The sequence below is a fragment of the Callithrix jacchus genome, chromosome 11 (genome assembly GCF_049354715.1).
Source record: "Callithrix jacchus isolate 240 chromosome 11, calJac240_pri, whole genome shotgun sequence".
NCBI classification, from domain to species: domain Eukaryota; kingdom Metazoa; phylum Chordata; class Mammalia; order Primates; family Cebidae; genus Callithrix; species Callithrix jacchus.
In genome coordinates, this window is record NC_133512.1 from 119629227 (window position 1) to 119654211 (window position 24985).

Here is a 24985-nt window from a genome sequence, read left to right on the forward strand (position 1 = left end):
CTCTTTTTTGAGTTGCAAGCACAGTATTTCACTTGGTAGTTTGGAAGGGGAGGTTTATTAGAAGACTTCATGTGGGGAAATATGGGAGATATGAGTGGCCAGGCCTTATAGGAATCTAATTGTACAACTTGGCTTCACCATACAGATTTCAATTAGGTAGGTGTTATGGAAACTAGAAAAAAAATCAATGCAACTCTAGTGTCTGGATGTTGCCCTCTAAGCAGCAGAAGTATTGCTTCTCTGCTGCTATTAGCCATTTTTAGACTTTTGCCTTATTATTTTTAAAACGAATTACCTCACTCTGTATCTTCTCAATATGGTTGTAATTGCCTCAGTCTGCTCTGCTGTCTTTCAGCTACTTTACCCCTCCATACATAGCTTGAGTTCAGTCTCCTATAAGAGGAAATCTAATTGGTCCAGTTAGATATATTGCCTGTTGGGCAAATCTCTCATGTCAGGCCTCTCATAGGTTGCGGGCCAGTCTGTAGATAAGCTGCTCTTAGGACAGTTGCTCTCTTGGTCCTGTCATTTGTGATCATGGTGGCAGAGTCAGTGGCATAAAACATGGCTCTGGACCCCATAGGAGGAATCTTTTGGTGGGAATCTTTTAAAAGACGATGGTCCTAAAATGTGATGAGCTTTCCAGCATACATGTTTTTCTTCCTTTTGAAAGGTGACAGAATGAAAGGCAACTTGTGATCTTGACTGTTATGTCAATGCAGTGTCACTGATGCTGCATCCTTTCCATACCGTGAAAATGTGGAAAATAGTCTTTTGATCAGTATCTGTGGTTCCTTTTCTAAATTGCCTGATGACATTCCTTCTTTGGTTTTGTAGATTCATATACAGCCTGAAGTTTTCACTCAGAAAGAGCCATTACATTTTTTATAGCAGCATATAAGGCCATTGTGTCAGTTGCTGCTAGTTTCCAGATATTCACAATTACGCTGCACAGTTTGAGTTGGTAATTTAGTATTGTTTCTGCTTTTCTATTTGTGCTTTCCACATTTGGGCTTACTGTGCAATGGCTGCTTTATTTCTTTTCATTCATTCCTTCAGTGACAGACAGTATCAAGCATCCATCATGTGCCTAGCATTATTCCATTCTTTTGGGGAAACAATCATATAGTGGTTAAAGCATGGATTTTTAAGAGTCATGAAATCCTGAGTTCAAGTCCTGGCTTCTTTGCTTACTAGCTCTGTAGTTTGGGCAAGTTACCGAATCTTTTTAAGCTCCAATTTTCTTGTATGTAAAATGGTTACATTAGAAACTACCTTATAGGTACGTTTGTTGTGGGAATTTATAAAAGCTTAATGATGTATATAATGTACTTAGCACAATACCTGGCTCAGGGAAGAGCTCAGTAAATATTACTGTTGTAGTGATCACTGAAATTCTGTTCATTTCTTTCTGAAATACTCTCTAGCACTTAGCTTCTGGTTATCTTTCTTTGCCATTTGATGTTCATTGCCTTCACGTTGGCATTAATTCAACCGTTAAATGAAAAGTCAAATGTAACATCTGTGATAAAGCCAAGATACACAGAAGTTTATTAAGTTAGAGCACATCATTGTTTTATGGACCTTTATGCTGGAGTTTGAGGCCATTTTTGGTGGCACCTTTTGCTAATTGTTCAAGAATTTGCAGACCTTTTATGGTATTATCTTGCTTCTTCATGATTAATGTCTTACTGAACAATATGTAGTTTTGAATAGCAAAACTCAGGACAGGTTTTTTTTTTTCATTTTTTTCGTAAACATTGGGCTATGAATACCGGAATGTACTTTGAGTTTACAAGCAGGAATTGTCTTTTCTTTGTATCACCAGTGCCTCATAGTGTACCTAGCACATAACAGTTACTAAGAGAATGATGGAGGAAGGCAGGAACAACACTTTTGTTATTTTCAGGCTTATCAGTAGTCAACATTCTTTCTTGTCTTTTACTTCTTTTCCTATTACATTATCTTCTAATCTGTATAGCTTCTCTACATGTGAGATTTCTCTTCATTTCTGGATACTTATGGTTTCTGTTGCCTGTCTTCATTGTGTGAACCTTCTAGCTTCTGCCATTGCTACTAAGTAATAGTGACAGGTTCACACTCACGGGAGTGCTACCTTGACTGTGTCAGTATTAGCCCATATATAATTGCATGCTATATGGGTGTGCATTTAGTGATTTTTCTTGATAATTCTTAATTCTTACCTTCATTTAATTCATACTTGTCTAATTCCATGAAATGCAGCTTACCTTCCACTTCATGTTCCATTCCCAGATCCAAACAAAGTATGCCTACAATTGTAGATTGATTGCACTTTCTGTTGTTTATATAATCTTAAGAAGTGGAGTTGATTGGTTATCATTTCATTTCTCCAAGCTTCCAACTTTTTTTTTTTTAAGTGAAAGCAGGTTTATTAAGAAAGTAGAGGAATTAAAGAATGGGTACTCCATAAGCAGAGCAGCCCTCAGGGCTGCTGGTTGCCCTTTTTTTTTTTTTAAATTATACTTTATGTTCTGGGATACATGTGCAGAATGTGCAGGTTTGTTACATAGATATACACATGCCATGGTGGTTTGCTGCACCCATTAATCTATTATCTACCATTAGATATTTCTCCTAATGCTATCCCTCCCCTAGCTCCCCATCCCCCAACAGGCCCCAGTGTATGCTATTCCCCTCCCTGTGTCCATGTGTTCTCATTGTTCAACTCGCACTTACGAGTGAGAACATGCAGTGTTTGGTTTTCTGTTCCTGTGTTTGTTTGCTGAATATTTCCAGCTTCATCCATGTCCCTGCAAAGGACATTAACTCATCCTATTTTTGTGGCTGTATAGTTATTCATGGTGTATATGTGCCACATTTTCTTTATCCAGTCTATCATTGATGGGCATTTGGGTTGGTTCCTGTTCTTAAGCCTTCAACCCCATTTTTGCTTCCTTTATAAAAGTCAGCTCTTGTTTATATCATGACAAAAAGTCAAGGACATTTGTTTATGCTCTCTTTTCACATAAGGATTTTTTTGATATTCTGTTTCTTTTTGGAGGAAGAGCTGTTCCTCTGTTTCAAGTCCAGCACTTCCACTCTTTCCTGTCTACTTCATTGGACTTGCTTCCAACAACTCCTCCTCCCCCAATTCTGTCTCCCTGTTTCTCAACCTACAAACATGCTCAAATTCCTTTCAATCAAAAAATAAACTTCTGTACTACCTTCAACCTAGGTACTGCCATCTAGTCTGTCAGCCTTTCATGTTCTCTCATACTACCCTGTTTTGGTACTGATTCTGTGACATTGTAATTGTTTATTTCCTTGTTTTCCTTCTACATCAGACTGTAAGCTTTTGAGAAATCTGTCTCTTAATCACAGTTGATTCCTCAAAGCCCAGGCTAGTTCCTGGTGCATAGTGGGCATTCAGTAAATACTTTTCGAATGAATGAATGAACAATATTAGAGTCATGCCTATGCCATTCACTTTGTGAACCATCTGCAATTTTTTTCTACCCCTACATTTCAATTGAAAGTTCACTTGAAGGTCACCACATAAATGTGAAATCTGGTGGCTTCTTTCTTTACATCATGCTTGACCTCTCAATCATTAACGCTTACAAATTTACCTTTTCCACATATTCATGGTCACCTATGACTGGGTCACTTTGGGTCAGTCTCAGTATTGCATTCAAAAGAAGCAGACAAGCACCAAACCTTTGGAAAGTAATGAACTCTAATATTTCACTGAAATCTTCTAAAGAGATAGAAATATACGGTTACATAAAGCTCAGCAAACTTAAAATAAGTTCTCTTTACCCATGTTTCTTCCCAAATCCTTACACAGCTTGGCAACTTCAAACTCTCTTCTGTAACAGTTCACCCAAAACTTGTAGAATGAGAAAATAAACTATGTTTTCAAAACAAAACAAAACAAAAAAAACCCCTTGTCTCTTGTCCCCTTTCTTCATCTTCTGTGTTCATTTTCTTCCAAGAATAGATTATTCTTTCCAGTTGAAATCACTTTAGCCTCTTGGCTTCTTCCAACCAAGTTCTTTCGTAAACCAATTATCTTAGTATTCCAGAAGTTCAGGAGCATTGTCTTGATTTCATTTTGTTTGTTCTTACCAATTTTTTTTGCATAATTTTATTTAATCTTAATGTCTCACATCAGTTAGTATTCCCTGACCTTCTGAGTGTCCCCCTTATGTGTCTCTGTGGTGCCCCATTTATAACTCTCTTGAAATAATATTTGTATCTCTTCTCTAGGCTATACATTTCTTAAGGCTAGGGGTCCTGTCTTTTTTTTATGCTCCTGTATCCAGCATAATACCTGGAACATGGTGGATGTTGATAAATGTTTATTGGACGTTGATAAATGTTTATTGGACTGATGCTTCTGTGAAACTTAATACTTTCTCTTTTGCCACTGGCTTTTGTTACTAGGTCTTTAAATATGGGTTAGGTTTTCCTTAATCTCTTTGTTTTTATATTATTTTAGTGAATCCTCCATTCCCAATGTATCACTTATCACTTCTATAAAGATGACTCCAGGTCCATTTTCTAGTCTGGCTGTTCTCCTTATTATAAGACCATTTGTTTTCAAAGTTGCATGTCAGACATCTCCACATGAATGTGTCTCCATTATCTTAAATGCAACAAAAAACTCAGTAATCCAAACTAATCTTCCTTTTAAAATTTGTTCCTCCCTTATGTGCTCCTTGTCTCAGTTATTCTAACCCCTACCCTTCCAGTTACCTATGCTAGTTAGAATCCTGGCAAAGGCCTTAGCTTCTTTCTTTTACACTCTCCCTAATCTGTGATTAATGCCTGTCCATCCTGCCTCTGAATGTTTCTCCCATTTGCTTCCCCTTCCCATCTCCACTTTTAGTAGTTTTGTTATCACTTACCTTCACTATTGCGGTAGTCTCTTAACTGACCTCTTCTCTAATCTGTCTTCCATGCTGTTAGTAATATCTTCCTAAAACACAGATCTGTTGTTACTGTATGTTCATCTCTTGACTAATTTACTTATCTTTCAGGTCTCTGTCAAATGTCATTTCTAAACAAAGATAATCTAAATATGTCAGCCTCCCTTGTTGCTTTGTTTCATGTTTCTTTTCTACTGTCATCTAATACAGTTTGTAATTATGTTTATATTGCACATTGATTTGTTTAATGTATTTCTTCCCACTGGAGAGATTTATGTAAGAGACTAGGAGGAGTTCTGTGGACCCTGGGCCTGTCACAATGCTTGGGACATAGTAACACTTGTCTATGTAACTCCTATCTGCTGAATGAGTGGATGAATAATAGCAAAGTACAACTCATATCTGTTGAATGAATGGATGGATAATAGCAAAGTACAGGCAGTACAGACAAACAGATACCAGATAGCAAAGGCAGGGAAGTTACAGAGTCCTAGAATCTTACTACATTTCACAGACCTTACTCTGTAATTTAAAATAGTAATGGGCTTCTCCTTTTTGCTTTTTGCATTTATTTCCCTAAGGATGAGGGTGAACAACTTATTACCCTACACTTACACCGTAGTAGGGCACCACGGACGCTTTCCAATCAGAAGAGGGAATCAGACTTGACAATGAGTGAACCAAAGCAGTTGTAGTGTCATACTTGTCTCATGGAGGCTATTTGTATTTCTGAGGAAATTCCAATCAAATAACAGATACTAGACTTTTTCCTGGTCAAAATATTATTTTTTGGCATTTTCTGCAAAAAGCTTTTTGGGAAAGGTGGCTCTTAGCCTGAGGCTTGGAATGTGCTTGGCTTGGAATAATTCTTTCTCCAAGAAAGAATTATTGTATCTCTGTGCACATGATGAGTCTGAGGTCTCATAGAGGGTCTTCACTATGTAGCTTCTCATATATTCAACATCTTAGGAGAGAATCATATTCAACATAGTTTTTCTTTAAGCTTTTTACTTGGTACCAGCAGTTTTGCCTTAAGTTCTAAAGCTTAATGACAAAACTGTGTTGAATGAGAACCTTTCCAAAGGTATACTTTTCTACATAAGCTGAGTTTGTTCATCCAGAGTCATCAAGAATAGGTTATGTTTAGAATACATGGAATGAATGAATATCAGTGAATTCAAGAATACAGTTTATGGGCTAAATTTTATTGGACATTTAAATTTCTTTATATATAATTCCATTCACCCATTTATTCATCCATCTACACTTGAGCAACTGCTTTATGCCAAGAACTGTACTAAACATTTAGATTTGAAGAAAAATAAGACTTGATTACTCTCAAGAAGTTTATAAGTCTAAGCTTTTTTCATGTCAGAGGCCAGAGTGATTTTTTTCCTTTTTTTCCACTCAGGCTGAAGTACATAGTGTGTAATCCTAGTTTACTGCAGCCTTCTGGGCTTGGGTGATTCTCCTTCCTTAGCTTCCTGAGTAGCTGGGATACAGGCCTGTACCACCACATCTAGCTAATTTTTATTATTTATTTTTTGTAGAGATTGGGTCTCTCTATGTGGCTTAGGCTAGTCTCGAATCCTGACCTCAAGAAATCCTCCTGACTTGTCCTTCCAAAGTGATGGGATTACAGGCATGCCCCACCACACCAGACCTTAGAGTGACTTTTCTAAAGTGCAAATTTGTGCTTCATTTTTTTCCAAGGTCTCAGCTTGGAATGTCCCCTTGTATTACCCACCTCTCCTCTTTTAGGACTCCTCTCTTAGGAACTCTCACTGTCTTTCCAAGGCAGTTGTAGATGTCGCTTCAATGTACTTATCCCCTCTCCCTCTCCTGTTGTGGCAGTTACTACCATGTTTTGTAAATACATGTTTATTTGGGTCTGCCCAGCTAGACTGAAAAGGCCCTTGAAGGCAGGGCTGTCTCCTTGTGTCCTGAGTGCTGAGCACAGTACCTAGTACACAGTTTGTGAGCAATAGAATCTGTGGAGGGAATGCATTTTGGATGGAGGCTGTTGGTAAAGTGACCTGCCAGAATGCTCCAGTATCATGCCAGGATTAGTCTTTTTTGCTCATTATTGATGAGCAATCCTAACTTATGTCTTTGTTGCTAACTTAATTATACTCAAGCACACATTTGCCTGCTTCATTACATGCCTTAGTGATATCAGTGATACTGATAAAATATTTTTTCATATTTTAGTTCTCATGTTTTTGAGTCTTTAACTTTGTTGTTGTTGAATTATTTGAGTTGCCGTTAGTATAAATGAAGTTGCCCTCTTGGATGACTTACCATGTTAATTTAAAAAAAATCACAAGTAATATTATGTGCTAGTGATACCTTGTGATTTCAAATGTATTTTGTTCAAGCAAAGAACCAGTTTGGGTTTCTTTGGAGAAGGGCATACATCTGAGTTGACCTCAACTTTTCGGTAGGACAGAATATTGAATCTATTATAAAGGATTATATGTAAATATATAAATTAACATTTGTCTGTTTTACAAAATAGAGTGCCTGAAACATGAATATATAAAATGTTATTTTCAATGTACTAGAGAGTTTGGTATTTAAAGGAGTTCTGTACTTTGGTAAAGCCAAGATTCCTTTGATTACACTAGTGGTTGGTTAAGTAATCAGGATATGAATTCAAATTGCCTACAAAATCTTGAAAACATGCAGATGTCTGGCTTACTCCACATCTATCAGATTGTAATTTCTAGTGGTAGTGTCCAAGCTTCTATATATTTTGAACCAATTACCTAGGGAATTTGATGGGTTAGCCAGAACTACTCAACTATATAAACCAGAGAACCTTAAACCTTAACATATATATATATGTGGGACCTTGTTAAAATGCAGATTCTGAGTCAGGAGCTCTGGGTGTAACATCTATGTGATGTCTGTGCTGACGGTATGTGATCCACACTTTGAACAATAAGGCTATAAATAACAACCCTCTACATTTTAAAAGATTTTCTTTTTAAAAAAAATTATATAAGTGTGGTGTGTGTATCTGTTCCTACTCTTGCTTATTCTATAAGATGAGTGTAATGGGCTTTAGATCCAGTCTAAAATAGTTTTGTTTTGGATATTGTCTTCCATTAAAGTTTCAGTATGCAGAGGATGAAACTTTGTCCTTCATTTTTTCCAGTGACCATCAGATAAATGATAAGCATGAATCTAAAAGTAATTTCTCATTTCCAATCCTCCTGTCAGCTATGGTCCTTTGAGGTCAAATAAAAGATGAGTAGAAGAAGCGAGCCATCCATTCAGAGACTCTGTTTCCTCTTAAAAATAAAACTCAACTCTGAAAATTACACATGCTTAATTTTCATTATGGTATTGTTAGGACTAGGTGTGTTTATTGTTTTTTAGGCATCGACTGATAATTTTGTTTTTTGATAGGCTCTATTTTAAAAATAACTTTAATTTCTTTATTTAAAAATATTTTCATTTCAGGTCCTCTTCATTATATTTTTAATTTGGTATGTTCCATACAGAGGTGGAAATAGAGTTATAACTTTTAAATAACTAAATTATTTTTGCTGCTAAGAATTAAAAATAATCCAAACTTTACTGGGTTGAACATAGGAAGCTGAAGGGATGCTGGGGCTATGATATGTGACAGAAGGTTTACTGATGTGACTGCAGTTGATTTGGGGGCTTTTGGGTGGTGGCAGCTAGAATTGTTTACATGCTACTGATGGCGCAGATGGTGTCCTAGGTATGCAGGCAAACAGGTATTTGCTGGGTTGAATTAACCCAAATTCCTTTTAGTCTCTTGAGTAATGCAAGCCTTTGTATTACATGTTAATTAAAGAGTTTATTACTCATAAGACTAGTTGTGTTTGAAATGAGGTATTTGCCTTTTAAAGGTTGAAGATTTCAACTTAGCACACTTCATTGAATAGAAGATGAAAGAAATTATTTAAAAATATGATCAGGGACAGATTAGTAATGATTAGCAAGTTAAATGAAACAATTTCTTTTGGCAGAGCTTGTTCAGTATCAAAAGTTAAAGCATTCGATGAGTATTCTTCAGATTTCACTGTCTTACATTGACTTGTTTCATTCGGTCAGTGAACAAATGAGCTCCTACTTTGTGCGAGGCACTGAGTAAGGTACAGAGCTAAGCAATGCAGTTCCTCGTCAAGTATGATGGAAGAGGTATACATTATAAGGACATAGAAGTGGAATATTAAGGCACACTGAGGAGTTAGGAAATACTTATAATTCCTGAATTTATTCTTGAGTTTTGAAAGAGATAGGCAGAAAAAGTTTCCATGTAGGTACAGAAACTTGAAATCACATGTAAATTAAAGGAAGGAGTATGAGACAGGGAAATGGCCAAATCAAGAAGCCTTTTATGTACCAAGTAAATAGTTTGAACTACATTTCAAGATTAGGAATAGCTGTTGAAATATTTTAAATAAAGACATATGATAGCATCGAGGGGACTGAATTGGAGTAGAGGTGGGGAGGTAGGACTGTGTGGGGGAAATCAATTAGGAGACTGTTTCAGAAGTCTAAAAGTGACAGGACCTAAATTCAGGTTTTGGTAATGAGACTATAGAAAAGGATACAGATAAAATAATTATTTCAGAAATGAAATCTTCCAGGCAGTGGAGACAAAGAGAGAATCTAGTGTGATTCCATTTGAGACAATCTGGTTGAGCAGGTGGGTGGCACCCTTTTCAAGGCAAAGAATACAGAAGGAAGAAGAACATTTTCCAGGGGGAAATGCTGAATCAAATTTTATATTTGTTGAGTTTGAGGTGCCAGTGGGACATCTAATTGGAGATGCTTAATAGGAGTAGGATATATAGGTTAGAGGTCAGGAGAGAAATTGCCCAGGGGCTAGAGATTTAGAAGTCAGTAGTGTTCATGTAGTTGTTGAAGCCATAGACTTTGAAGGGATTACCAGGAAGAATAAATAGAATCAACGAATTATGCTACCACATTAATTCTTTTCATTTATTATGTAATTTATGATAATACTTGTTTCAGTTTTTCATTTGGGACTACGTATCTGGCTAGCTCTGGTTCTCTCTGTGTGTCTCTCTCATGTCCCCCCACCTCCATATAAAATATGTAATATAACATGTATTTGATGTAACTCTGAGAAGTACTGAATAACTAAACTGTAATAGTCTTAGGCAATGTGAATTAATTTATGTGTTGCGTTCAGAGAGCTTTTAAGATAAAATCTGTAAGACTTAAAAGATATTTCTTTAAAAAGGGAAAATCTTATTTTAAAAAATAAAGCAATTTATTAGTGTTCTTGGACTAAATAAGATTTATTTGTCGAGTCCCATAGCTTTGATCTGTCCATGAATTTTTATGATTTAGTCTCCATGACTCTGATCAAGGCAGGTACTGTCTGTTTGCCTAATCTAGTCAGGGAAACCAAGAGAAAGCCATCTGGCTGATAATATCCTGATAGAATTTGGTGTAATCCATATGAGAAACTTAAATAATTTAGTATCCATAGCCATAGTCTAAGGGAAAATGGTACTGTTAAAGGTTGAACAGATGATTTAAATATATGAATTATACTTTGCAAAGCTGCATTTTTTGGACTGGTGAATACCTAATTAATAAAATGTAGATCCTGCATTGTCATCCTGTGGCCCTCACTGGTTTTTCCCTTTTCCACCTCCTTTCTGGTAGAAGAACCTAATGATAAAACTGTTTTTGATCTTGCTGTCTTGAAAACCACTAGTATTAAAGTGGAAATTTTTGTCTCCTTGAAAGTGAAATGAAGCAGCCTATTTACCACCACCCACCCCCTGGCCAGTGGGTACTTATGAGGGCATGCAAAATGAATTTTTAGAAGTCAGCCCTGCTTGGGATTGAAACCATTCATTTAATAAAGAAAGCATAGGTCTGTATACAACTCAAGATGCCATTGGCCTGTATCCAACTCTTTTGGTGTTAACTTTTAAAATACGCCTTTAAAGGAAAGAATTCCCGGGAGACTTTGTCAAGTTTCAATAGAGTAAATTTTATGGATGAGTTATAACTCCTAAAAACTGAAGTCAATAATAGAAATGACAGACCTGAATTAGAAGAGGATAGCTATAATAAAACAACTTTTTGTTATTGTCTTACGATAGTAAAAAAAAAAAACCCACACATTTAAAAAAGTTTTTTATTTTAATGCTTTGCAAATGGTTTTTTTTTCTTGTTATTTATCCTTTAAATTAATCAATAATGGGTATTAGCATTAGAGACTAATATCCACATCAAATAACACAAGGCACACTGCTGTAACACACAATTATATTAACCATAAACTTTAAATACCTGTTTTGAGTCTCTTTTTAAATAAATTTGTTTAAACACCAGTTTTTATTTTTTTGGCATGCCTCTATATTCTCATTCATAACCCCAGCAAATCACTAAGAGATTACTGATGAAGATATGTGTATTTGGGTGTTTGAAGGATTGTAACAAAAATTAAAAGTAGAATAGAATTTTAGAATATATGCTTTCTGCATCGAGGACGTCATTTGTTTCATAGCCTTCTTTATATTTGTTTATATTCTTTCTTGCCCTATACCAACATTTAAGAAATACATTTTTGGAAATTTCTTACAAGGTTTATCAGTATGCTACCAATAACCACACACACACACACACACACACACACACACACACCCCTTTTTATAAATCACTAGATCACTGACAGAGGGATTTTTGGTTTATTTTGTTTAGACATTTTTCATATAGTAAAACCCGCAGCACTGAATTTCATCACCCAGGCCCAATTCACAAACTCAATCAATGGCAAATTAAAACTGGCACCTCTTGATTTCTTGGTTTGTGTTCTTTGGGTGGAGCTGATTCCTGACTATGAAAGTTGTGTTAGGAAATAATATTAGGTACCTGCAAGAAAATACTGGAAGATTGCCACACATCCTGTGTGTGATCTTCTCATACCTTACAGCCCTGCCTATTAAAAAGTTGGATTTAGATGTGCGTTGATCTTGCCTAGTCAGCCAGTTTTGATGAATTACTAGCATGCCACCATTCCTATGTAGTATTCTATACAGAAAATTTGGCAACCCGACATTTGAAAAATAATTTTTAATATTTTTAGCCAAGTTACTATTTGGAATCAAACTCTTTCTAAAACTAAATTCATTATCCTCTTATCTATGATTACTGCTCCCATCCTGCTAGAACTGACTCTCCTTGCTTGACTTCTTCATTTTACCCATGCTACTTATCCATTTTAATCTTTGCTTATTACACAGACTTTGAAGTCCTAGTTCTTCAATGAATCTGTTCTTGATAGTTCCAAGTCATGGAGACCTCTTGTGATAAATTCACATTTCCTTACCATTTATGTTTCACTTCCATCCTTTGTGTTATGATTGCATTATTAATTACATTGCCCCGCATGATTAGGCCCTAAGCCCTTTGAGACCCAAGGCTTGCAGTTTTACCCTGCAGCATGTAGGATTATGAAAGAATGGGTCACCAGGCCTGTCCACATTCTCCCTGTCCTATAAGGTCTCAATAAGCTTTGATTTCTTTTTTGTAGTGCCTTCCTCATGTCCTACTTTTCCTGGTTAAGCTTTCTATTGCTCTACTCTTGGTTACCTCTGGTTCTTTATAAACAGTATCTTCTGTTTATAAAGATTATGGATGAATTTTAGAAGATTCTTTGGAGACATAGGGTGATTTTCAGCTTTTTCCTATCTCAGGTTCAATTTTGAAACTCTACCATAAAAATTCTACCTCTTTATATTTACATTTAATATTTATTCAATAATTGAAATGTTTTGAGAGTGTGTATCTCAGAAGCAATAGTTTGGATATGTTAAAAAGATGGGTTAACCACACTTTTGATACAGAATAAAAAGAAGAGTCAGTCATTGCATATTAAGGCTTATAGTTACTTTATTTAACACCTGTCATTTTGTATATACCTTTGATTGAGCCATAATTTTGTTGAGTTGTACATGGAGAATCTAGAGAGTATTTTAAAATGGAAAAAATGGAGGTAAGTGATTGCACAAGGTCAAATGTGTAGCCGATGAAGAAGTCAGGAATAGAAGCCAGCTATCTCTTAAAGATTATTTTAACATGTAATAACATGTTTTTAAAAAGTACAAAAAGGTATACTGTGAAAGGTAAGTTTTTTTTTTACCCCATCTCTCAATTCTTCCATTACCTTCCCCAGAGGCAAGAAGTTACCAGTTTCTGGGGGTTTAAGAGCTATTTCATGTATATACAACCATAGAAGTGTATACATTGTCCTTCACAAAATGGTAGCATATTATACATACTTTCTGCACCTTGCCTTTTTTTATTTAACAATATGTCTGAAAATTGTAGAGCCTGGGATTTTTTTGTTCCTTGGTCCATGAGCCTTCCCTTTTGCTATACTGCCTATTATTTAGACAACTGTTTTTTTTTTGTTAATACGAATGGACAGAGTATTAAATTTCTAGCATATGTGTTGAGTACCTCACATGCAACATGATGTAGTATTTCACATTTCTTTCAGGAAGAGAGGGTCACTGACTAATTTTGTGATAAATAATGTTGAAAGTTAAAAAATAAGGGAAATTTATAAATAGCTGTTATTGCTGTTTACCAAAAATAGCTAATTGTATATTTACTTTTCTATTCGAGAAAGAATTGGCAGATGAAGTTTCCAGGGAAATCATTTACCTTCGGACTTGTGTAAAAATTTGTACAGTATGTACAAATCATACAAATCTCAAGGCTAGTGAGAAGCAGTGATGTTATAAGTATCAAACCACAGAGGTTGTTTCATTTTCTAAATTTTAAAATCTCCAACCTCAAATACATATCACGGAAATAGTTTTTCATTTGTTTCTCAAAACAGTTTGTAACTATATCTTTTTATCTTGATATGACTCATGATCATCTATATAAACATACACCATTAATTTTGATCATTCTGGGTTTTTTTTGGCCGACTTATCTATCAGTGCAATTATTGCTTTAATTTTCAGAGAAAAATAGAGCCTGTCAGAACTGTTTGATTTTAGATCTTATGGACCAAATTGTATCACAAAAGACAAATACATTAAAAAATATGTCCCATGCCAAGTGTCCGTGACAATATTCATAGAGGTTGAGTACTTATATTTTAACTATATGTTAGATAATTAGTCAGTAATTCTGCTTTCTTCCTAAAGATGGCAGGCCTTCTCAATGTATTATTTACTGTGTAATTCTGTTTGAAAATAGTATTAATTATTCTCCAACTGTTGTTGATTGAAAAAAAGTTAGACTAAAAATATATTTTCATAACACTATCATCCGAGTTAAAATTCAGTAGTTGTACAAGTAAGATCATATTCTTGAAGTTCATAGCTTTAGTGCAGCTTTTATGTGTGTTATCCTCAACCCTGAATACAGGGTCCTAATTGCATTCGGACTTTGGAATTCTTGATGTGAAATAATGAACTAAAAGTCTTGTTAAGAATTGTGATGAGTCATATTAGGATCCTGCTATGTTTATTAAGTTTCTCTCCTATGGAAATGATGTCAGGAAACAAAAACTGGCCAACAAAAGATCCCAAAGAGAAACAGTACCCCTAAGTAATGATATATTGCATGTATTTGTGGACACCTGAAATGTTTTTACATTTATTCTTTGGTAAAAGTTTATATGTCTAAGTTCTTGAACTTTTTCTTTTTGCTTAGGTGACTGATTCTTTTAATAAGCAAAATAAGTACTTATTGGTGCCATTGGGAAAAAAAGAAACACCTTTGGCCTTCTCTGCTGTAAAAACTAAGCTGACAAGGTAGTGCTCTAGATCATGGAAAAACACTATATTTTGTTCCTCCTTTTCCCATCATTTCCATTTCTAATTAAAATGGTTATTTCTGTGTGTGTGTGTGTGTGTGTGTGTGTGTGTGTGTGTGTAATCACGTGGGATTTTGCTGTTTAAAGAAGGCAAACAGCAAGACAGAGGGCAGGCTGGCCTCCCTGCCAGGCCTTACAGGTAACTTCGACGTGGCCACTGCTTTCTAAGGCTGACCCTGATTATTGGTTCATCCAGTGAGGCAACTAGGTACTAGAAGCCTGCACCACTTTAACCAGCCTCATAGATAGTAGTGTATAAATACCACAATTCAGTTCTTTAATTTGTGATGGGAAGTATCAGGCCCAATGGTTTCTCATGTTTATAGTTCAGTACATTTTCTCCCAGTAGGCAAATCTACATAGAAAGATAAATTATAATCAGAAGGTTGCTTGATGAGCAATGAATTAGGTCTCAGCAACCAGTGTCAGCAAGCTTTGGTAGTGTGACACACTCATCTTCCCCATAGGAATGCAACTGCCACTCAGACCAGATATTGTTCAATATTCAGAGCATCCTTTCTACTAGACCAGGCCACAGATGTACGGCCAGCTTTTGCTTTCTTCATTTCTTACAGAGGTGTTAGAGACTTTCTTCTTTAATACATTTTTTCAACTATAATTTATTACATTGGAGCTAATTAATGTATGTAAAACACTTAGTTCAATTCCTGGTATACAGTAAGTATATGAAAACTATTATTATGAATAAGCATAACTGGTTTTGAGTCCAAGTCATCCTGTTACTTGTAATATCAAAGACAGTCTTTTGGGCCATTTTAATAGATGAGTGTGATCCATCTTTTACATTTTGAGTTATTTTCATCCTTTAAATCTTTTCATTTAATTCTTCAATTTCATTTCATTTAACCTTAACATTGACTCCATGAGCTTACTAGGACACTGCCTTTGACTCTGTGTGATTTTGCTATTGTTTTAACTTTGAGATTTTTATTCTTTTAAATTTCAGTTTCTTGCTCTGAAATGCCCCATTCTCCATATTTCCCTCATGTGTAATGTGAGTCTGTTGGAAGAGATGAAGTTACTGCTCAGTTCCAGAATACATTTGATTTTACCTCTTATTTGAGTATATGATGTCACTTGTAGCCCTTTCCATCTAACTGTGCTTGGTTTCATTTTAAGCTCTGTTTAAATTCTTTCTCATAGAGTGTAAAGTTGTTTTGAAAATGGTAGCAGCATCTGAATCCTTAGAAGGATGGCTATGGCACTGGGAGGTTGTGATTGAAAATCCATGGGTAAAGGTAGGATTTCAGCAGTCAGCAATGACACTACAACCCTGACAGATACACAACTGACAGAACATTTTGTGTGAAAATGAGTACAGAAAGGAATGATTCAGATGAGTCAGTTGGTCACCCCAGAAAAAATATTCATTGTCAGTCTTCTGCTCTCCATCCATCTGGGAGGTGAGTTACTCTTTTAAGAGTGGCAAAGAAGATTCAGGAAAACTGGAGAAATTACCACAGCTCTTTCTGGTGCTTGTAAAAATACATATTATGGTGGATTTTTGAAGGTGGTGGTCTCAGAACCACATTTTGAGAATTTGGGTCAAAGGTAGGAACCATTGTCGGAGTTCAGAAGAGAGAGAGATCATTCCAGGCTGCAGTAATCAGGGAAAGTTTAATGAAAGAGATTGGCTTTGGTCTGGGTCTTGAGAGATGGACAGAATTTGAATAGATGAGAGGAGGGAGAAAACATTTTTCAATGGGTGAAATGCCAAGAACAAAACTACAGAGGCTGGAACCAGTAATGTAAGGAAATGCAGAATCAAACAGTTTGACTCAAAGGTTCTTAACTGGGGCCCATGAAAGAAAACTGAGGTCTTCTGTCAGATGACACCACTCACTTCAGACTTGGAAGAAATGGGCATTTATGCATATTTCTCTTCAGCATGCAACTGGATGAAACTGTTGATGCCTCTCAATGCATCTAGCTTCACATTTTCATGTGCTTGCTGATGTCATCAAAGGAGAACTCCATTTTAGAACACCTTTTGGAAACTGGAAAGAGTGTCAGCATTTTCAAAATAATCTTACTCAAGTGGAAGAAGAAAAATTGCACTGTGAGGGCAGCTGGTGCACCTGTGCTGTCAGGAACACAGCATGGTTTTCTTGCTTGATGAGGAAAGGATTGCTGCACGTCATCGTGCCTCCTTACTTTCCATATCAGCAGCTGTCACCACCTTTCCAAAAGGTGTTGCCAAGAAATAGGAACAGGGTGTGATGTTTTTCTCTAACCAGACAGAACTCTGCTGAGTTTCCAGAAATCTTAATTGAACTTGAAGGCAGAGGAAATAATGTGACTTGAGTCTAACTTGAAAGTCTTGGAGGAATTTGGTGTTTCAGTATGCAGGCCACCTTAACCTGGCAAATTCCATTCTATGCAATTTTGCTTTGGTTCTATTAAATATGTATCTTGGCTAGTCAAGGATTTCAGCACTTGTTGCCATAGGGGAAAAGTTGTAATGGATTATCAAAGATGAAGTATATGTTGCCATGTCAAAAGCCAAAGCACAATTTCAACTCATTTAAACTAAATCTCATTGAGAAGTCGGAATTTTCTAAAATTTTTTTTCGCCCAGGAAACAGCCATTTTTCTTTCAAGAGAAAGAAGGCAGAATCCTTTATAAATATTGCTTATGTTCAGGAAATCAGTTTCTGGTGCAGTGAAACAAAGTCTATGGTGTATGCATTTCTGCGCATGTTTCTGGAGGAGGAAGTCCATATCTTTAGTCAGAATTTCGTAACTAGTCTTTGACTTCCCTGAATGGCTAAAAACTATTGATTTAGCTATTGTGAGTTGCTCTGGATAAATCTGGACAAAGAATGACAGGGAATCAGCTCATCTGAAGAATATGGGATGTAAAGCTTTGGCAGGACAGTGGCGAGTGATTTAGGGATGCAGGTTAGCCCCCGCATCTGAGTAATCTGAAGGTAATTTTCTAGATAGAGCTTCTCAAAGGTAGGAACATTATCTTTTTTTTCTTACTGTCTGAGGACAGTGCAGGAGATATAATAGGCACTCCAAAAATGTCAAGTTAAATTGAAATCACTGTATGGTTAGTGAAAGCTGGACTGTAGCACCAGTAATAAATGCTCTTCTGTCTTATCTGTATTTGACACTGTTTGGTTACAACATTTGGTGAATAATAAGGTTTTTGAGAGAAAATGTTTTATAAAAAGCTCCTACAACCTTCATTTTATTCAGTAGCAGTTGGTTAACAAAAACTTTTGGCCTTAAGGGGATTTGTTCTTTTTTGGACATTTTATTTTTTTCTGATTTTTTTTTAACCAAAAGTATGCTTCCAGATACAATAATTGTATCAAGTTCCTTCAGGGTGAAGGAAACTTACAGGGTGGTGTGATCACTTACGTCATCACATATTGCTTTTAAGCAATGAAGCAACATTCCAATAAACATCTAATCTTGGATTTGCTCATCATTAAATAAAATCAGCCTGAAAACTCTGAGCTTACTTTAGCTTAAAATATATTTGAAACTTATAATGGATCTTCTATAGATCTAATAACAAAGCCTTGGAACCCCTCTCCTGTGTTAAATTATTACAATTTTAATATCACTTTTATGCACATCCCTGGAAAAAGGTTTAGCAAAACCAAGACTCTGTAGGTATTAACTTAACATTTTAAATTAATATATGATCGGGAGACCAGGATGTTAAGCTTAGATTCTAGTTCATTGTCATATTTTAGTTTTGATCCCATTGAATTATTTCAAACTAAAGAGAAATTCATTGAATTACTGTAAAACATTGGTATCACCTAAAACATTTGCCCCGCATTTTTCTGTTTTTAGCAAACTTTGTGTTCCCAAGTCAGTGGAAATTACAAATCAAATTACACTTCTCATTTCTCAAAATCCCAGAAATTTTTTTCTGAAGTGGAAATTATTACTATAGTTAAATAAGGTATAGCATCACAAAAGACAGTAGCTTTGATTAACTGCAAAATGTTTAAGGTATAAACTCTTCTGTAATACTGTAATTTACACATAACTTTTGAGGAAGATAAACTACTTTTGTGGACTATCTATTCACTTTAAAAAAATCTTTTGATGTCCACCACTTTGCTACGCAATAGAAAATAAATACTTTCATGAATTTGAATTGAGATAAATATACAATGAGTACATAAGAATGGAGTAAAATTCCTTTTGTATTGTAATTTTTTACTATAAAACATGCTTATAGTATGAAATTTGGGAAACATAAGTTTAAAAAGGGTTACCTGCAGCTTTATCAGCTGGAGATAACTGCTTAATGTTTTGGTGTGTTTCTCTCCATTATTACAAAAATGATGTGTCAGTTTTACATGTACACGTAAGTATACATGGTACAAATGGAGATGAAACTGATTTTTTTCATTGCTTATATCAGTTCTTTTCCATATTAGATTTCATTTCACAACATTATTTTAATAGCAGTTTAGTATTCGCTGTAAGAAAAAGACTATAACCAATACCTTATTGTTGGGTATAGGACATATCCATTCTTTTTGCCCTTTTTTCTGGCATTTTTTTCTATTATAGATACTGCACTGAGCACCCTGTATGAAAAATTTGTAGGTATTCATAATTATTCCTTAAGGGAAAATTCTCAAGCTAGACTTTCTGGGTCAAACAGTATTCAGCCATTTAAGAGTTTTGATACATTTTCCTAAATTGCCAGCCAGTCGTTGCATGAGACCTGAATTGGATCTGTTTTCCTCTGACCACTGCAGTTTTCTCTCGTGGCACCCTGTTGGGCGAAAGTGGCACCGCTCTGCCCGTGGGTCTGCAGCTCTTGCGGGGCTGAGAGGCGTCGGCGCGCTTTCCCTGGTTTCTAACCCGCGTGTCTTTGTCTTTCCTTCCTGGGGACCGCTGCCATCCGTGCGGGCCGAAGCCTCGCGAAGCCGCCGCCCCGCAGCACCGCCGCCCTGCGCCCGACCGCCCCCGGGAGCCGCTGCCCGCCCGCGGGCACCGTCACCACGCGTCAGGCTGCAGCCAGCTGCCGCGCCAAGCTCCGCGGTGGCGCCGCCCGGGAGCGCCAGCTCGCATCCCGGGGCCTGGGTAAGCCCGTGGCCCCGTGAGCGCCGCAGCCTGGCCGCCGGCGGGACCTCGCCCTCCCTTCGCACCGCGGTACCTCAGGCGCCTAGCCGCGGCCGTCTCCTTGGGCAGTCCTGTCGTCCTGTCATCCGCAGACTCCTGAGTCCTCTGCCTCGCCTCAAACCCCTCTCACCGGCCCTGGTTTGGGCCAGAACTCTCCCGCGAAGCCCTCTAGAGGACCACGTGCCTTAGGGACGGGCTGGGGCGGCCTCCGTGCCAGTCGTGGCTGCTCCAGGGCAGTACGTCCTCTGCCTGCCAAAATCCCGGCTTCTTTGAGAATCTTGTCACTGGACAATACCATCTTTTTTTTTTTTTTTTTTTTCCAGCTTGTAATTTATAGATTTCCTATTCCTAGCGAGTTTTGTCATAATTAGTTCTTCAAAGACTAGCATCTACTTGAACCTTCACCTCAAATCCTGGCATCCACAAGCTAGTTCCCCAGCCCCCCACCCCCCCCACCACCATAACCACAACCCCAAATATTGCCTTCTGCTAGAAGATTGTTTTAATAACTGTCCATATCCTCAGTGAGTGTGGGGTGCTTGACATAACCTGGAGTTGTGTTAGGCATAACTGTGGTTGAACTTGAACTCCAATATCTAGTCCCCACCTTCCTATAACTTCATCTCCAGTGATCATTTCTCCCCTTCAGACTCAGTCCTTGCTCCTACAGTTCTAGACCTTGTCATCGTTAGAACATCCTCTCTACAGTCTTGTCTGTGGTGACCATTACCTCTCAGATCTCCTGCTTCAGGCAGTGGAGGTGATGACAGGTCCCCCTGCCTTCCCAAGGCATTCACTGATGGGTTTGCACTGAGGCCATGCTTCTCCAGCACTACTCCCAGTCAGTGATCGGGCACAGCATGGTGTGTTGGAGGTGGCACGTTCATGGAAGATGCAGGACTCCTCTGATGAGCAAGTTTGGCTTGGGAACACCTGAGCTCCCTGGTTGAAACTTTCTGAAAACTGTGCTGCATGCACTCTGAGGATTTTGGGCCCAGTTCCCCTCTCCTTTCACAGATGTCAGACTCATACTATGATATGAAGTTTCCCTTGCCCTCTCCTGCTTCCTCCCTTTTATCCTTCACAGGAGTTCCCTCAATAAAACTCTTGCACATTGAACCCTGTCTTGGTGTCTGCTTCTAAAAGGACCTGAACTAGCACATCATCAGACATTCCATGCTCCAATCACCATCTTTCTATCCTAGATTTATTGCTCACTGACAGCTAATTCATTTGCTTCATTTTTTCGACTGTTTATCAGCCCCTGTCTTGCACTCTCATCCTTGCTTAGCCTAGATTCTCTGGTCCATTATCATCATCATTCTCTTTAAATACAATGCTTTCAGCACTCTTGTACCTCAATTTCTATTTACTTTCCTGACAAAATCTCAGTTCTGAATAAGTCTTACCATCTGCCTTTCATGGGCCTTTCTGGGACAACTGAACATTTTATTTGAGAAAACACAATTCAACCGACTCATTTTTACTTTCAATCCATTAACTCAGACCTCAAGTTGGTGCTGTTGTTCCTACCGTATCTCAGTTCCTCACATCTGAAACTATTGTTCATACCTTTTGATCTCCTCAAAATGTTCTGATCTTTTCCTTCCTGTTTGCTTCACATTTCCCTAAGAAAACAGAATTTACTAAATACAGACTCCCTCATCTTGTCACCACAAGACCCTCCAACCCAGCTACCTTGGTATCTTTCCTTTCTGTGATAGAGGGAACTTCACAGGCAAGTCCCTGCTTTCATGCCTTAAATCCCAGCCCCTTTGCCTTTTCAAGGACGTCCTTCTTAAGTTTTCCCTTTTCTCTCTTCTGCATTCTCAATCCCGCCTCCTCTCAATGGATTATTCCCTGTACACGTGCTCCAGTGTATTTCATTTTAACCACGCCTTTCCTCGTTCACATCTTCTCCATCTGTGAGCCATTTCTCAGCTCTCCTTTAGTACCAAACTTTTTAATGGAGTTGTCTATTCTTTCCTACTGGGATATTGTGACACCAGTCCTACCCAGTCTCTCTGCCACCATTCTTAACCACTCCAATACATTTTTGATAGAGTGGCAGCAATAACCTTTCTCTCAAATTGAATTAAGCAAATTGTTGCTTTTAGGGTAAAATCTAAACCCTTTACCAATGGCTCATATAGCCTTGCACAATCTGACCCTTACCTATCCTTCTACCCCAGTCTATGCTCCTCTCTTTATTGCCCACTCGAATGCAGCCACACTGATTCCATCAATAAATATGCCAAGATATTTTCTGCACCTCAGGGGCCTAGGAAATGATGTTCTGTCTATTTAAGCTGCTTTTTCACAGCCACCCTCTCTCCCACCACAACCCTATCCTTTAGATAACTGATGAAATATAACATATTGAGAAAGACCTGCACAGAGCACTCTATTGAAAGTAGACTTCTCTCTTCCCATTCGCTATATCAGTCCTCTGTTTTCTTCATCACTCTAATCCTGTATCTCAACTTGTAATGTTATGTACTTGTTTATTTACCTTTTGGGGAGGTCTATTTCCCACACTAGAAAGTATAAAGAAAGAGACCAAGTTTGGATGTCTAGATTGTTCAACATTGTATTCTCCACCTGTAGCACAATATTTGACACCTATTAGGTGCACAATAAATATCTGTTGAAGGAATGAATGAACATATTTGGAAATTTTTCTGTTGAGGGTTCACTTTTTATTGATTTGTAAGAACTCTATATATTAAAAACACTAACCATTTGTTTGTTCTGTATGCTGCAGAATTTTGTTCTTTGTCAGAAATCTATCAATTTAATCCATGATGTCTTTGATAAACAGAAATATTTCAGTTTTCATTTAGATAAATCTGTCTTTCATGATTTCTGCTTTTGGTGATATGTTTAAAAGGGTCTTCTCTTTCCCAATGTTATATAATTATCTGTCTGTTTTTTAATTTTAATTTTTTGGATTTGAATTTTATTCCAAGTGGAATTTATTTTTGATATAGGTGTGTTAAGGGTCTAAATATTTATTTAGTTGTTACATCATCATTTCTTGAAAACTTCCTTTTCTACTGTTTTAAAAATTCCACATTTATCAAATATTAAATTCTTACACACACTTGCGGTGGTTTCTGAATTTATTGTTTGTTTAATTTTTTGTATTCTCTGTTCCTGAACCATGCTGTTTTAGTTATTGCCATTTTATCATTTGCTTTACTGTGTATTTAGCATCTTAATTAATGGGGTAAATGTTCCTTTTTTTTTTCAAAATATTTTTGGATATATTTGTGCATGTATTCTCCCAGGTAAGCTTTAGTTATGTTTTGATCATGTTCCAAAAGAAATTCTATTGCAATTTTGTTTAGAATTGCTTTAACAGTATAGACTAATTTGGGGAGAATTGCCAACTTTGTAATATTACATTTCTCATTTAGGAATTTGTCATGCATCAAGGTTACTGAAGACAATTCCCAAATGTTCTTTAGTAATTTTGTATGTCTTGCATATTTTTATTAATTGCATTATTAGACATTTCATTTATTGTATTACATTTGAATGGGATCATTTTTTCATTATTTTTTAATAACTGATTGCTCCTTCTGGGGTCAAGCTATTGATTTTTGTATTTGGTAGCTTTTCTGAAACCCTTCATTAATACTCCTAGTTGATTCTCTTTTAAGTAGCTAGTCATTTTAAGTATAATTAATGATGATTTTTCTCTCTTCCTTTGTAGTACTTATGTCTTATGTGTTAAATAAGTGATGGTGATAACTTTGCCCTTATTCCTGAATTGTTAGGTATGCCATTAAATTTTACCAGCTTTTAAATGTTAGCTCTTAGACTGAAATACAGGTCTTTATCAGGTTAAGGATGTGGTTTGCTGGTTCAAATATGCTAAGCATTTTATTGGAAGTTGTTCAGTTATATTAACCATACTCTAGGCAACTAGAAATGATCATGTGGCTTTAATCCTCTGGCCTATTATCACAAGAAATTATGTTAATAGTTTCTCAATATTGGATTATTTCTGCATGAGATGTATCCTGTTTCGTCATGGTGGTTCCTCCCCTTTTTTTGTATAACAATATTGAACTTAATTTCTTACATTTTATTTGGATTATTGCATTTACATTTATGAATAATATTGGGTTGTAATTTTACATTTTTGAATTCTACCTTTATCAGCTTCAAAAAATGAATTTTCCATCTTGTTCTATGCTCTAGATTGGTACATAGTATATGAATTGGCTATTCTTTGGGGTCTGGAGAAATTCACCCATAACACTGTTCAGACCTCAATCTCTTTAAGGGAGGATGAGTAGAAGACAATTCTCTGAAAACTTAAAAAACTTTTTCTATGGTTTTAACTATCACTTCTTGAGTATCAATTTAAAGAATTGTATTTTTAAAGAAAATCATGCATTCTCATAGAATTTTAAAATTTGTTGTCTATATATAAGTATAATTAAAAATATTTTTCTCTGTATCTCTGGTTATGGCTTCTTTCTCATTTCTAGTCTTTTTTGTTACTCTTTTTCCTTTCTTTTATTAGACTTGCCAGTCTTTTTAAGGACCCAACACTTGAGTATTTCATCAATTCTATTTTTTCTATTTGATATAATATTAATATAACTTTTCATCTTTAATTCATTCCTTATTTTTTATAAGTTTACTTTGTTGTTTTATGAATGTTTTGTACTAATTTATGACTTAGTTGATTTATTTTTATTTTTTCTTATTTAATAATAGGACACGTAAGACTATAACTTTACCTCTGAGCACAGCTTTGACTGCATCTCAAAAGTTTTGGTATGTAGTCTCTTAATTGTGGCTATTTAATAATAATGGATTATAATTGTTGCTTTTATTTTATCTTTAATGTATTATTTAGGATAGTTTTATGATGTTTTTGTTATTGTTAATCCTGCTTTCTTTTAAATAAAGAATAAACTTATCAATATTTATGTTGCCACTTTAATAAAGAGCTGATTTTGTTTGGAAAAAGTGAAATTATCTGTGAAGTAGTCTCATCTGAAGTTGTATACAAGCACCGTGGAGAGTTCCTTGTTAGAGGATTCTACCAATAGCACCAGCTAGTGGC

The 24985-nt window shown here is 36.4% G+C and overlaps 1 protein-coding gene across 2 annotated transcripts in view; it reads left to right on the forward strand.

The window, feature by feature from the left end:
* Positions 1–24985, forward strand: part of ZNF800 (zinc finger protein 800) — a 54033-nt gene that overhangs the window by 27807 nt on the left and 1241 nt on the right. Inside the window, exon 6 of one of the 2 annotated variants that reach the window (XM_078343856.1) lies at positions 24634–24693. In XM_078343856.1, coding sequence (XP_078199982.1) covers positions 24634–24693 — 60 coding nt within the window. Of the gene's footprint in view, positions 1–19693; positions 24845–24985 lie in introns of those variants that run through there. The other variant, XM_009003127.6, reaches the window with a different exon arrangement.